The sequence below is a fragment of the Rhamphochromis longiceps genome, linkage group LG12, assembly GCF_057381845.1.
Source record: "Rhamphochromis longiceps isolate RC_006_pf linkage group LG12, R_longiceps_female_GT1.1, whole genome shotgun sequence".
In the NCBI taxonomy this organism is placed as follows: domain Eukaryota; kingdom Metazoa; phylum Chordata; class Actinopteri; order Cichliformes; family Cichlidae; genus Rhamphochromis; species Rhamphochromis longiceps.
In genome coordinates this window covers 31,539,999-31,554,842 of record NC_140568.1, presented here as the reverse complement: position 1 = coordinate 31,554,842, position 14,844 = coordinate 31,539,999, and the positions used below count along the sequence as shown (strand labels likewise).

Genomic DNA, 14,844 nt, shown 5'->3' with positions numbered 1-14,844 from the left:
CCTTGGTACCGTATATCTGGATTTAGTGGAAGTCCTGTGCTAGGTAATGGTACTTATGTAGGGCTTTTCTACTGAATTTGAGCCTTACATTCTACTGCAAAGCTCATTCACCTAATCATAGAAACCTATTCATATAGCACTTTTATCTATACCTTGAGACTGAGATTCAGCATCTTGTCCAAAGATAATTTGAAACGTATACTGGAGGAGCTGGTGACAAATATGCCAAACTTCAGCTTGGTAGACCACCTGCGCTACCATGTAAGCAACAGTGCAGAAAGTATAAACAACTTCTTATACAGACCCATGCTAACTGCTTATCCTTGTTTCTAATGTTTGTGTTACACTGAGCTAAAGGGCTAATCATAATTTCCAAAATTAAAATAACCTTCAATGTCTTGCATGAGGCCACATTTAGCTCCACTGCAGATTTTTATGGAAGTTTAGCCCCAATAACTAAGAGAAGTTTACACAGAGATGTTGAATTTTGCACGTTTTCCTTCTCTTCCAGGTTCTGACCACATTCGTGAGAAGGACGGTTTGTGGTCCGTGTTGGTGTGGTTGTCCATTATGGCAGCCAAGAAACAAGGCGTTGAGCAGATTGTCAGAGAACACTGGGCCAGGTTTGGGCGTAACTACTTCTGCAGGTAAACAGCTAAGTAATCAAAACATTGTGTATCTATTGAGGTTTCTCATGTGACGTCATGTGCACATTGCTCGAGATTCATCCGCTATATTATGGTGCGATGCAACCACACGTTGCTATTAAAAAAGGCTTATTCCCAAGTAGTTGATAGTGGCTCCTGGAGGGTGATGTGGTATTGTTGTCAATGCGATAACTTCAAAATGAGACGATATATCATTTTCAAAATTATACCATGCAAACAGGTGCATGTACTAAAACTCAGGGGTCAGTTTGAATCTCAGTCACCTCAACCTTAAGAGGTCAGAGGTCAGTTTTTCTGAAAATCTTATGAATGCAATTTCTCAGAGCGAGTCACCTAGGATTTTGAAATTGATAACACATGTGCATCTACTAGAAGGCTAGGGGGCCGCACTGGTAGCCACAAGCATTTTCATGTTTGGTTTTCAATACTCGTAAACTTCTAGCCAAGCTGTAGTAAAACTTGACAAAGTGTGACACAGAAATAGAGACGATTTGCCTTCAAAGCAAAAGTTGTTCAAGAATCTTTTACTTTGAAAGTTAATGGTTCCTGTTTCCAGTTTGTGTTGCATTTTTACAGTTTCACAGCAGCTCAAAAAGTAGCTGGATGGTGTTTGTAGGCAAGCCTGTAACTTCCATTCAGACTACGGACAGCCCACGATGAGTGGTTGATAGATGATCACCGACTGGCCTCTAAGCTGGTGTGACTGAAACCTTATTCACTTGATCCTACAACGTCACTGTGATTGTCACACATCCAAAATAGCCTACAAGCTAATGCCGTGTGGTTACCTCAAATCTTTTCTCACTCGTTTACTAGTTTTCGTCAGAACCTTCATCATGATTGTGTGAATACATGCTGACTAACTTCAGTAATAACTTCTCTTCACCTCGTCTTAGTCCTTACCGACCCCGCATATGCCTCGCTGGCTTTCACCTTAATCCACCCCCCTCCCTCCAGTCCTTCTCACTCGTTCTTATTTTAACTTCTCCCCTGTGAGAGGCACAGATAGCTGCCACAGTCAGTCTTCCCACTGATAGCTGCAGTAGTTTTTATGTTCCCACAGAGAGCTTCTCTAAACTGATGCTTGTTTCCCACAACACATAAAGTAGATGGACAGGTTATACAAGACGTGTCCCCAGAATCTCTGTGGTACATCTCTTGCAATTTAGAGCCCTTTTCGGTAACATAAGTAAGATGATGCGGCAAGAAAACTGAACGTACCTAACATAAGCAAACTCTCCCTTTTCTGCTTTCATGACCTCATTGAGTCTTACGTGTGTTCATAAATCTTGTGTGCATCTTATGATTGTCAGGTTTGACTATGAAGGTCTGGACCCACGTGCAGCCTTTTACCTAATGAGAGATCTGGAGGCAGTAATCTCAGACAAAGCATTCACCAGCCAGAAGTTTGCTGTAGGGGACCACATGTACAGCGTGGAGAAGGCTGACAACTTCGAGTACACTGACCCTGTGGATGGAACAGTGGCTCGAAACCAGGTCAGTGTAAGGAAGGCTGTAACAGCAGGATGTTGCATGACACGTTATTATTTGGCCATTCACACTACAGCTCTGACCCAAAGAAGCCCAAATGGGAATATACAGCCCACCATGGGAAACACTCCAGTAGATACGGTGTCTACTGTGGTGCAGCTCTTGACTTCGATCGTCCAGCTGCAGAACAAAGGCCAGCTGCCAGCATAAGCACCCTGAAAAAGGAATTTTTTTTTTACAACAAATTAAACGTCAGCTTCCGTTCAGCTCCCACAGTGCCACCACCGTACCATATAAGGTTAATTACACACTAGGAGGGAATCCCAAGACCAATTTATAAATTGCACACAAGGGAAAAAAATTCTTCAAGAATTTCCCAAATATGGGATAAATAAAGTGTTTCTTATCTTATTGTGGCCCACCAAAGCAGCCAATGCTGGATGTTCTGACAAATGTGAAATGCATGTAGTGCAAAACTGAACATGGTGACGACACAGGCATCACTACAGGTGAAGGGAGCACAGGTCAACAGGAAGGCAGAGTTTAAAAAGCCCTGGCTAACTGGCTAGGTGTTTTACATTGTGACAAATCCCACTCAGCTAATCTCAGGACCCGCTTCAACAACGGAGAACAACATGTCAGGTGACGCTGTGTGAGGCAGGCAGGACTGGACCCAAAGTGCAGACTCACAGGCAAGACTGAACTTAACGAAATCTTTATTGCTGAATTTATAGATACATAACAAAACTGAGAAGGCTAAGGGCAGACACTAAACCGACATACAGAGAATTATCACAACGCTCAGGACACACAGCAAGAAGGAGTTCACGACAGACACAGGACAAGAGACTGTCAAAATAAAACAGGAAGCACAAGAAGCACACAATAAGACTCAAACTGACTACTACATGAAAGACGAGAGAGCGAGGGACGAGAGAGACACACAGAGAAACGACTGGGAAAACAGGCAACTAAACTAGGAGACTGACAGGCAAACAAACATGAGGACAAGACTGACTTACCTGGGAGATTCTGAGGGAAGGACACAGAGACAAGGACCTAAAAGGGACCACATAACAAACAATACAACTTAAATTAGAAATACAGAAAAAGTAAAGAGCGGGAGAAAACGAAACCAGGAAACATAAGTCACACCCCTTCCCTGTCCCAACTCACCTGTAAACCAATCAGCATAGCATGAACCGACACATTAATTTAGCATAGAAGGACCTTAAGCTGTAACAAGACAGATCAGTAGATCCTTTTGTGCAAAAAAGTGCAAAAAAGATTGTTTTAAATAGTTGCCACTCAGGCTAGAGTTACTCTTAGAAGCTGGGTGCTATTAGTGTCCTGTTTGCTTTACTTATCTCTTGAACCTGCTGTTTCTGTTGAGTTGTAATTGTTTTAGTAAAGTACTACACATCACTCGTAGCACAGCGCATTACTTAATTACTCGCTAGAGAAAGTGCTTCATGACACTACTGTTTACATCACTTAAGTGTTGGATTCTTCACTGGCTTGGTGTCAGCATGCTGTGCGTGCAGATGCTTGCAAAGAGCAGACGTTGTGTAGAATGCAGCAGAATATAGTCGTTTCTGTCATGGTCTCAATTAGATTAAAAACAACCAGAACAACTTTGAAGTCATTTATTGGTTCCATTCTCCAGACTGGTTACCTTAAACTGAGATTGACAATAAGTTGACCAACCAAAAGCCGCAAACCTGTTTGTTCAACCCAACATCGAATTGCATTGCATTAGAAAAGTGACTGAAAAGCTGCTTCACATCAGGTCACACACTCTCTCTTCCCTTTGTTCACATACATGTACTCAGCCTGGTGTAAGCCAGACCACCCACTAAGCTTCAGTGCTGTCTGATCAGTAAGGCTCCATGTTTGGACATGACAGTCTATCTTCCTTTTGAAATTATAAACATATGCATACACGCACATAACATACATCATGTATCACTACAAACACCGATAACTCGCTAGGTTAATGCAACCTTCCTTCCTTCCCTTCTTTCTTCTTCTTTGTGTCTGTGACTTTCACCCAGCTGACTTCTCTTTCCTGCCCAGAAATTTGTGGAAATTTGTCAACACTTCTTAGCTTCCGCCCCACCTCACAAACACACAAACACACACACATTGTGCATTTTGGTGTGTACATCCGTCCAGTTGTCCATGAGCGTAAGCGTGAACACATGCGTACCCTTCCACTCCCGATCCTTGTTCGCACTTGTGTTTTCCACTCTGACCACCGGCTTCACCTTGTATATCTTAACGCCGTGAAGGAGTCTTTTGTTATCCTGCTGTGACTATTCCACTGTGTCACCATGGATACAGCAGGCCAACAGCTTTTTAGTCAGTCACCCCAAAATACTGATAAATCCTCAGCATCCCAGTCGCCCCAGTGAATGTTATTACAACACACATTCCTCCCAGGACAGAATTATATCAGCTGTCGTCTCACTTTGCAGTCTCTCCATTGCAAGTGTGTTTGAAGGGGGAAGAGCTGGCACACGAGAGACGCAAACACACTCAAACACGATACACAAATACACAAGACAAAGCTTGGGGGATTTACACAGCAGTGGCATCGCGGCCTTTTGTAGCTGGCTACTGAATTCATTCCACGTCGTCTGCATATCAGATGATGGAACAACTTGTGCGCTAAATGTAGATACTGCCTTTTGGATAATTTGGTATTATGCGAAATTTGTTTAGTAAAAAATATCTACCAACAAAAAGAAGCGAAGGTTTCTATTAAACGAGTAAGAAACTTGTCTTCTTTATGTTTGTGGTAATTTTTTTTAATCTATGACTGAATTTGATCAAATGTTGCTTTACCTAATAGCTAATGACTAAATGATAAAGATGACAGCTCATTAAAAGAATGACTTTGATTGTATCTTTAGCTAAGGCTGGCTGTGGCTGTATCTCTTAAGATAGCTATAGAATTAGCAGTGTCTTGATGGCTTTTTGACTGTAAGTGCCTCAGAGTGTGGAAAGCAGGGCTGTAGTAACACAAATGTTTTTGTTCTAAGATGTCCGCTGTTAGGCACACGTTTCAAGCACTTACACTCGGGAGAGTGTAGATAGACAGACTTTTTAAGATCAAGTCTGATCTACAGTTCTGTGTAAAGGCATTGTCTTTATTTTATTATTTTATCTTTTTTTTGTTTTTTATCTTTTATCTTTTTTTTTTATCTTTTTAAAAAGTGGTTTTGTGCAATAGATCTTTATTATTTTCATGCTTTGTCTTGAAAAACAGATGATTTTTTTCCCCATTTGTTTAGTCGAATCTATTAAGAAATGCCACAGTTTCATAGGCATGAAATCATAATTTTGCACTTACAAGGTGATTCTAAAAGGACTATTAGAAACTTGACATATTTCATCCTTAAAAAGCCAGACCGTGTTCTTAAAAAAATCTGAGGAAAATAGATAAATGGAGGAACAAAGAAGAACTGCCAGGCGTGAAAAATGATCTACAGCAGATAAACAGTATCTGAAGATCACATCCTTAAGAAATAGGCAGAAATTCTGACAAAGGACCTTAGAGGGTCATTCGATCCTTAAGCTGATGCATCTGCTGTTCACTGAAGCCTCATCAGAAATGGTCTCAGTGGAAGGATGGCTGGGAAGAAGCCATCTTTAAAGAAAGGAAGCAGGGAGAAAAGACTGAGATAAATTACATGAGAATTTGATTGAAAATTAGTGGCAACAGGGATTATAGAGTGATGGATACAAATTTTTGGTTCACATTGTTGTCAGTGGAGGTCAGAGAGGTAAGAGGTAAACAGTGAGTGTCTATACCCACCTGTAAAACATGGTGGACGCTCTGTCATGGTTTCAGGCTGTAATTCAGTGAGTGGTGTTGAGGATCTTGTCAAAACTGATGGGATTATGAATACACAAAAGTACTATAAGATTCTGATTTACCGTGTAATGCCAGGAAGAAGGCATCAGTTTAGCAACAGCTTGACTTTTCGGCACTGATCTCAAAGACACTTCCTATGCAGGATAGAAAAACAGATAGTGGAACACTGTCAGTCATGGATTGGCCTCCTCAGAGTCTCAACAATACTAAAGCAGTGCAGGGTCATCTTGACAAAGAGCAGAACAAAAGGCAGCCAGCATCAAAATAAGAGGGCTGATGTCCCTCAACAAGTCTAGGGAACTATTCCTGAAGACTACTCGGTTTCGTTCACTATTACTTGCCCTTATATTATAGCCCATATGGCCCTGGCAATATGGTAATGTATGCTGATTTATCGCATTGGAACTGACAACAGGACATCCTAACTTCACTGAACTGTTTCAATAACTACAATAGACATATGAGGCGAAGGTAAATTTAAAAAATCCTAATGTGTTTATAAGAAGCAGTTGATTACGATGGTCAGTGCTGACTCGTGTAGATATTCTCTGCTGCAGCTCATTTCATGTGTGAAATCAAAATGCAAATGAAGAGCCATGACTTGTTTCCCCTCTTGTGTTAGTGGGACTTTATTGCTCTGTGCTTTCTTTCCCCACATTTCCACACCAACATTAATCCATGAATAATTCCACACAGTTGCAGAGGAACAGCAGTTGGCATGGATGCTGGAAGGTGGGAGGGAGGCTCAGACAAAGACCTCTCCAAAATCTCTAAGCACCTTTAGGCTGGTAGATGAACAAATGGATTGATAGATGAATAAAGATGAACACACATGCACGACACACATGAGTTATGGCTGGTATGTGCTCCACTCGGGGCCTCTGAGCTCTGCATTGGCAAGTGTTTTTAACAAGCATTAGTCAGCCTTCTGATAACTGCCACTCTATTGTTAGTGAGTTGACAGACTCACAGATAGAGAGACAGACAGCTGGACGGACGTCTCTGATTATTGCCGTCTCTCTTCACCTGGACTCTGGCATTTTATCCTTCATTCCCAGAGTGGTTCAGATATTTCCATTTAGTACTGCGTTCTGTAAACAATAATGCTGAGCCACAGTTAACTAATAGGCTCACAGCCATTTGTCTGAGACTGGCTGCTTTGGAACTGGGACAGTGCATCCACTTGACTTTTACTACTATACAAAACTTTTGTTTACTATAGTTGCAATAACATTTGTCAGTATCGAGACATCTAGTACAGCTTAACGCCTGAGGTGGGGATACTTTGACAATACAGTTTGGAGTCCTGTTTTTTCTCATAACATGTTGCCGTCACCTCCCTTGAACTCTTGTACTCTAATCGAATAATGAAGGAGAGACTGTGGAATTCAGGACAGATAAGCGCTGTTACAGATGCATTAGTCGAAAAGTTTCTTCCTTACGTCAGTCAGCAGGAGATATATTTGATTGGTCCCAATGCAGTGATATCCTGGGATTAAGTTTGAAGAGTCACACACAGAGTTCAGTTATGAACCTTAGCGAGAATGTTATCTGCTGTAAGAGTCAGGAGATTCTTGGAAAGTGCAGCTGTAGTTATAACCTTATGCAACTTTATAGCCAACATCATTAGGAATGTGAGTGCGCTGCATGCATCAAGAGTACAGTTTGAATCATGCGCCAACAAAACACACAGTAACAGTGACATCTAGCGGATGTTTGCCTTTACTGCATCACTAATTACAGGACTGAATGTTTTAACAGAGGTCTGATGATACAAGATTTGTACTTTTGTGTGCTGTAAAGTCACACTGAATTTGTGCATTCAAATGATTTTTGATTTTTTTATCCTATCCACTCAAATACATGACCATTTATTTGTCTTTTACTTTTAGCCATTTACTTGTGTTTAAAAAAATATGTTTATATAATTTTTAATATTTAAAAGAGAAAGAGAATAGTAAGTTAATGAAAAAGTAGACAAAAGTCAATTGATAAAAATTAAGAAAACAATTTTTTTTTTTTGTTTCCAGGGTTTGAGGATTATCTTTAATGATGCGTCCCGCCTGGTGTTTCGAATGAGCGGGAGCGGCGGAGGGATGGGGTCCACCATTCGCATTTATGCTGAGAGCTTTGAGAGAGACCCGGAGAGACACAACAGAGAGACACAGGTACGCAGATGGGTTTGATGGTGTTTATGTACCTTCTTTTTGTGACATTTGTGCTTATATCAATTACTTCTCACCTTTCAGTGGAAAAATCCTGTCCTAAATCCCTTCAGGAATGGCATCTAGCCAAGGTTGAACATTTGAACCTCTTTGTCTGGCTCTGGTGCCTTTCTGTGTTTTAGTTTCCCTCTGGGTTCAATAAAGGTGCATGTGAGGTTAATTGTCCGAAGACATGGATGAGAGAATGTGTGCTTGTCTCTCTGTGTTTTCCCCTGAGATAGACTGTGACTATCCCAGGGTGTACCCACCTCTTTCCCCATGACAGCCAGGATGGGCTCCACCCAAATCACGATCCAAAGAAAATAGAGGACTGTATAGAAGTACTATCCTTATCTTGAACTATGGTGTGGCCATTTGTTTGCCATTTGTAAATTCTTCCAACATTATTAATTTAGCATTATTATGTCATCTTTAGCCAGTTTTACCACCGCAGGAAAGCTTTGTTGGCACACAGTAGCAGAAATGATGCTTCATAATGAGCTTTTTCAACATATTAAATGCATGATATGTATCTGTGTGATACACAGGAGATATTCTATCATTTGAATGTTTAAAAACTTTAATTATATACATATATACTCCTAAACTACTACTTAAGTCTGTGATTTAGCAAACATAAAATTAAATCGATTGTGGTTCAAGAGTTGGCAGTTTGTCTTGTAATCGGAAGGTTGCCGGTTCGAGCCCTGGCTCCGACAGTCTCGGCCATGGTGTCCTTGGGCAAGACACTTCACCCGTTGCCTACTGGTGGTGGTCAGAGGGCCCGGTGGCGCCCGCCAGTGTCCGGCAGCCTCGCCTCTGTCAGTGCGCCCCAGGGCGGCTGTGGCTACAATGTAGCTTGCCATCACCAGTGTGTGAATGTGTGCATGAATGGGTGGATAACTGAATGTGTAAAGCGCTTTTGGGGTCCTTCGGGACTAGTAAAGCGCTATACAAATACAGGCCATTTACCATTTAAATAAAGTCCAAACTTATGTATGCAAGTAAGCATAATAACATAGATTAAATATATGCACAAGATGAATGGAGTAATATACAGTCATTGTTGGTACAGAATTTAAATAAGCAATAACCACAGCCTCTGTTTTATCCCAATTTGGGATAAAACATAGAGGCTGTGAAATTCATCTTATTTCCAGTTGACATCATGTCTTTAAGCAACAAAGACTTGGATGCGGGAATTAGATGACTTCCAGGAGGAGGAGGAGGAAATTTAACAGGGATGTAAAGGAAAAATATTTGTGCTGCAGAGAGGAACAAGTGGAACCCCAAAAATAGGAATGAAAAGAGTCCATATTTATCTGGGTCCCTTAAAACCTTTAACATAATTATGAAGCAGTCGTTCCAAAACTTGTGACGTTTATAGCAGAAATAAAACCTATGGCTCAGATTGCAAGAGGAATAATGTTGGAATATGTTATCTAGAAGTTGAGAAACAGACTCTATTTAATATCTTAAACCTAGCACACGGTGTACCATTGATCAGTCAGCCTGATTACAAGCGCCTGCTCCCAGGCAGTTTTGTTTTTGAGTATTCAGGGCCGCGACTTTTAATTGAGTCTAAAGGCCAGAAGACGGTTCGATGGCTGTTCAGCAGGGAACAGGGGAAAACACTCCTGCTGCAGTTTATTTACTAATTGTTTACATGTTACTTCTGACATACTGTAATTCACTACATATTAGCAGAGTAAATACTCTGTAGTGATAAAATGTCTAAGGGTTTCATCACTTGTTGTCTTGAGCTCACGTCTTCAGACAATAATTGATGAAGTATGGTTAAATTTTGATCCGAGGTTTATGTCAGGCTGAGCAGTTAAAAAAAAAGAGGATACAGCATGTACTGTGGTTGTATTGTGATTATGTATTATAACTTTCATTCAAACTGTTAGATGACTGGCCTGTAGACTTTGGAGTGTTTAACAATGAAAGCTTGTTGTGTGGCTATGGATGTTTGGGATAGGTAGTGTACTTTAAACACTTCCGGGAGTTATAAAGATGCCTTCGCAATTTAGAGTGGTGTGTGTGTGTGTGTGTGTGTGTGTGTGTGTGTGTGTGTGTGTGTGTGTGTGTGTGTGTGTGTGTGTGTGTGTGCGTGCGTTCAGATTAACGACATTTCAATTCTGACTTTGCCACATAAAAAAGCAAAGAAAAGCAACAAAGTGTGTATTTGAGAATTACTTTTTAGTCTTTTATTATTAAAATGCAGGTGCGGTAATTCAAAACGTATAGGGCAGCATGAAGTTATGTCCCAATGTTACATCCCCCTTTTTATTCATGAAAATAGAAAATCCTCCTCGCTAAACTGCTGTTACGATAAGCATACCTGAACTGTGATTTAACTGCTGTGTTTATTCAGCCAATAAAAATGTGTTATTTGTGGCATTGCACTGAACCCTCGGATTATCCATCATTAGATCATAAATTCAACATCTAATCATTCTGGCCCTTACCCAGCGCGCATGAATTATCAGAGACGACATACATGATTGCACGCCATGCTTACTCAGCTAGATTAGAGGGACAGATTTTATATACAAGATTCTCAGCCAAGCTAAAAAAAAAGCCACATGTTTGTGTGCAGCCTTAGTAAAATCTGTGCTTTCAGTGTAATACATGTTTTTTTGCATGTAGCAGTTTTGGGATGAGAATATCATACAATGTAGAGTGTTGTGGAAAAGTCTTGAGATCACCAGAAAATGGTAAATAGATTTAGTGATGTACTTATAATTTCTTCAGGAATAGTTCTCCAGGCATCTTGAAGGACACTTTAAACTCTCTTTTGGATGTTGGCTGGTTTTTCTTTTGTTCTTTGTCAATAATATTGAAGTTCAGGCTCTGGGGAGGCCAGTCCATGACTGATTGTGTTTTACTGTGTGTTTATCTATCCACATATGTTTTTACCGGACTGGGAGTATATGTCAGATCAATGTCATGCTGAAAAATGCATTTGTTGTCTATCAGTTGCTTTCCACATGGTACTATGTGATAGATTAAAATCTTTCTGTACTTTCCTGCATTTATAATTCCATGCATTTTGACAAGATCTGGCTGAAATTCAGTGTGTAATTTGGCATACCTCAGCCTTTTCTCCCTGTTTCCCTTCCTTAACAATGGCTTCTTGACAGCCACTCTTCCACTGAGACCATTTCTGATGAGGGTTCAGTGAGCAGTAGATGGATCAGCTGAAGGCTCAGATGCATCTCTCAGGTCCTTGCTGGATTTTTGTAAAGACAAGGTTTGGCTACTTTCAACCAAAATATAAAGAAATGAGGGGTGTCTCAAGACTTTTGCACGGCCCTGTACATGTCTGTTGTTTTCCATCACACAATACTGTTCAAGGTTCAAGGTCCAAGGTTCAAGGTTCAAGGTTCTTTATTTGTCACATGCATAGTTATGCAAGTATAACACACAGTGAAATGTAGCCTGACACGCTCCTCGACATGTGCAAAAATGGGGGGGAGAACATTATATATATATATATAGTATATACATTGGGTGAATGTGCAGTAGTAGCAGCAAGCAGGTGAATTCTGTACATTAATATGAATAGACATCTGACTATTTTACAGGATAGACAATATAAACATATTTAAAATTAAAGGAATTTTAAATGTACATTGTGCCTTGGTTTAGACTCTAAACCAGGACTCTCTTCCAGACACTCTAAACTTTAGAGTGTCTGGAAGAGAGTCCTGTCTCAGTCAATTATAGATGATGTGAGAGGGCGGGTGTGTGTGTTTAGGGCACGGATGGCTTGGGGATAGAAGCTCCTCTTGAGTCTCTCTGTCCTTGCCCGGAAGATGTGGAACCTTCTACCAGATTGCAGAAGTTGGAACAGTTTGTTGCCAGGATGGGACGGGTCCTTCAGTATCTGCGCTGCTCTAGTCCGGCATCTCCTGGTGTAGGTGTCCTGAAGCGGGGGGAGAACAATCCTGCAGCAGCGTTCTGCTGTACGGATCACTCTCTGGAGAGCTTTTTGGTCCTTCACACAGCTGTTCCCAAACCACGATGTCATGTTCTGTGTGAGGATGCTCTCCACAGCGCCTGTATAGAAAATCCTGAGGATCTTTGGAGAGACCCTGAACTTCCTCAGTTGTCGTAGGTGATACAGGCGCTGCCTAGCCTTTTTGGTCTGGACCTGAATGTGGGCAGCCCATGTCAGGTCTGAGGAGATGTGGACACCAAGATACTTGAAGGACTGCACCCTCTCCACTGGAGCTCCATTGATGATAATGGGCTTGTAGTCTCTGTGCTGACCCCTTCTGAAGTCCACCACCAGCTCCTTGGTCTTGCCGACGTTCAGCTGGAGGTGGTTGTCCTGGCACCATGATGCCAGATTCTTCACTTCATCCATGTAGGCCGCCTCATCGTTGTTGGAGATGGCACCCAACACCACTGTGTCGTCAGCAAACTTCACAATGGTGTTGGAGCCATGGGTGGCCACACAGTCTGAAGTGTAGAGGGAGTAGAGCAGTGGCGAGAGGACACATCCCTGAGGTGCTCCTGTGTTGATGGTGATGCTGTTAGAGACGCATCTACCCACCCTCACCACCTGAGTTCTGCCAGTGGGGAAGTCCAACACCCATGCACACAGACGGCTGTTAAGTCCCAGATCCCTGAGCTTTGTGAACAGTCTGCAGGGCACTATTGTGTTAAACGCTGAACTGTAATCAACAAACATAGTTACCCTGTTTCTTGTCCACGTGGCTGAGAGTGGTGTGTAGGATGTGGGCGATGGCATCCTCTGTGGATCTGTTGGATCTGTAGGCGAACTGCAGCGGATCTGTGGTGTCTGGGATGGAGGAGGAGATGATGTTCTTCAGCAGCCTCAAACACCTTCATTACTACTGCTGTGCAGTAAAGGGTTCAAATTAACACTGACCCAACAGCAAACCTGTTAGTCATAATGTCAAGTTTGTGGGATGTTGTCATTATTTGTTGTCTCATGCTCACTTTGTATGCATTTTCTAAATGTAAAAATAAAAAAGAACCAGTTGAATAACCAAGTTAAAGCTCCTATAAAATCCCCTTAATGCGGATGTTGAAACAGTTTTAAAGGTCTAGACTTACGTAAGTCTAACTTGGTTATCTGCTCTGGAATCTGTTAACACGTGATGTCTATAAGTATAATGTGCCAACCTCGCACAGAAAAACTGACCAAAAAGCTCACGAAATTCTCAAGAACTCGACAGTAACTTAGTGTGAATGTGAAAGATTTAAAGGTCTGATTGAGTTTCGAAGCTCTGCCTTCAGCTCTCTTTGCTTTGTCTTCAGGTGGTGCTGGGTCCTCTCATTGCCATTGCCCTGAAGATCTCTAACATTCACGAGAGGACAGGACGCCGTGGCCCAAATGTAATCACATGAGCAAGTGAAAAAAACCAACCAACCAAAAAACACTCACACTCATATGCAAACACATGAAAAATATCCTCAAAGCACCTGTTACTTTCTTGGTTTCATCTTTAAAATATCTCTGTAGTTTCAGCCTCATTTTTCATTTCTTTTTTGACTCAGATGCTTACCGCTGACATTTGTCTCTCAAAAATAAAGTTAAAGTCGCATACAGTGTTCTCTGTTCTTTATTGACGACTACCATTTAGTGGATCAACGTGGCAGGCGTAATTATTGTTGTGGATAAATAATGAAAAAAGGTCGACAGCGAACAGATTATGAGCGTGCAAACTCACATTTCAGATTGCTCGAACCTATCACAGCATGTTTTCAACTATTTGACCTTTTAAAAATCTGAACACTTTAGTTAACCTTCTGTTTAAACTTTAAAACAAATTAAATATTAATTTGCATGTATGAGTTGAAATTTGCATCATATTTGCCTAAACCGAGGCTAGTACTGCACCATAATACATACAGTATAAAGGCATACTGTGGTATAAATATGTGTTAACTTTATTAAAGCCATAAAATTAAAACATATTTCTTCTATGAATACTTGATAAGTAACCACAGTCATATTTCAAACCTACATAAGTTAAAAAGAAAAATGTACTCTCAACAGAGTTTTAGCTTTTATTCTTTAATTTAGGATTTGAAAATGTTGTATGATCATGTTTGAATTCATTATTTCTTTTTTTTTTAATCCAAATAAAATATTTGTGTGTAATTCTTGTCCTTTTCATTTAGTCAGATGGCTTTAAGGACAAAAAGAAAAAAACAGACTTAGTGAAATATGTTGCCCTTGGGTGTTTTGTTGTGCTGACACCATATATCAGGAGGTGTATGAATGCACGCTCTTTCGAGGAAAGAGCGTGCTTTTAAGCATAAAGTGTGTTGAAGTTGTTGTGTTGAGACAAAAAAATGAAGAAGGCTGATCTTTATATGGCCTGAATGAGACACGCAGAACTCATAAACAGCCTGATTGCTGTCTTTATCAGTTGAGGATATGCCAGTGGATATCCGTAAGGATGTGTTCACTCAGCCAGCCAGACATTACCAGCCAGCCATAGCAGGTTATTGCCCCATACAACAGTTTTATAGCATCAGGTGTTATTTCTTAAGCTGGACGGGGATAGGGGGCACTTTATCAACTTTAGACAAGTTGCTAAAAACACAATTTAGTTAA

General features: G+C 40.9%; 1 protein-coding gene across 1 annotated transcript in view; it reads left to right on the top strand.

Moving 5' to 3' along the window:
• Positions 1-14,354, top strand: part of pgm5 (phosphoglucomutase 5) — a 30,178-nt gene extending 15,824 nt beyond the window's left edge. Inside the window, exons 8-11 of the mRNA XM_085425806.1 lie at positions 512-647; positions 1,982-2,165; positions 8,070-8,207; positions 13,539-14,354. Of these exons, the coding sequence (XP_085281932.1) occupies positions 512-647; positions 1,982-2,165; positions 8,070-8,207; positions 13,539-13,628 (548 nt within the window). The 3' untranslated portion in view covers positions 13,629-14,354. The remainder of the gene's footprint in view (positions 1-511; positions 648-1,981; positions 2,166-8,069; positions 8,208-13,538) is intronic.
• Positions 14,355-14,844: the final 490 nt, after the last annotated feature.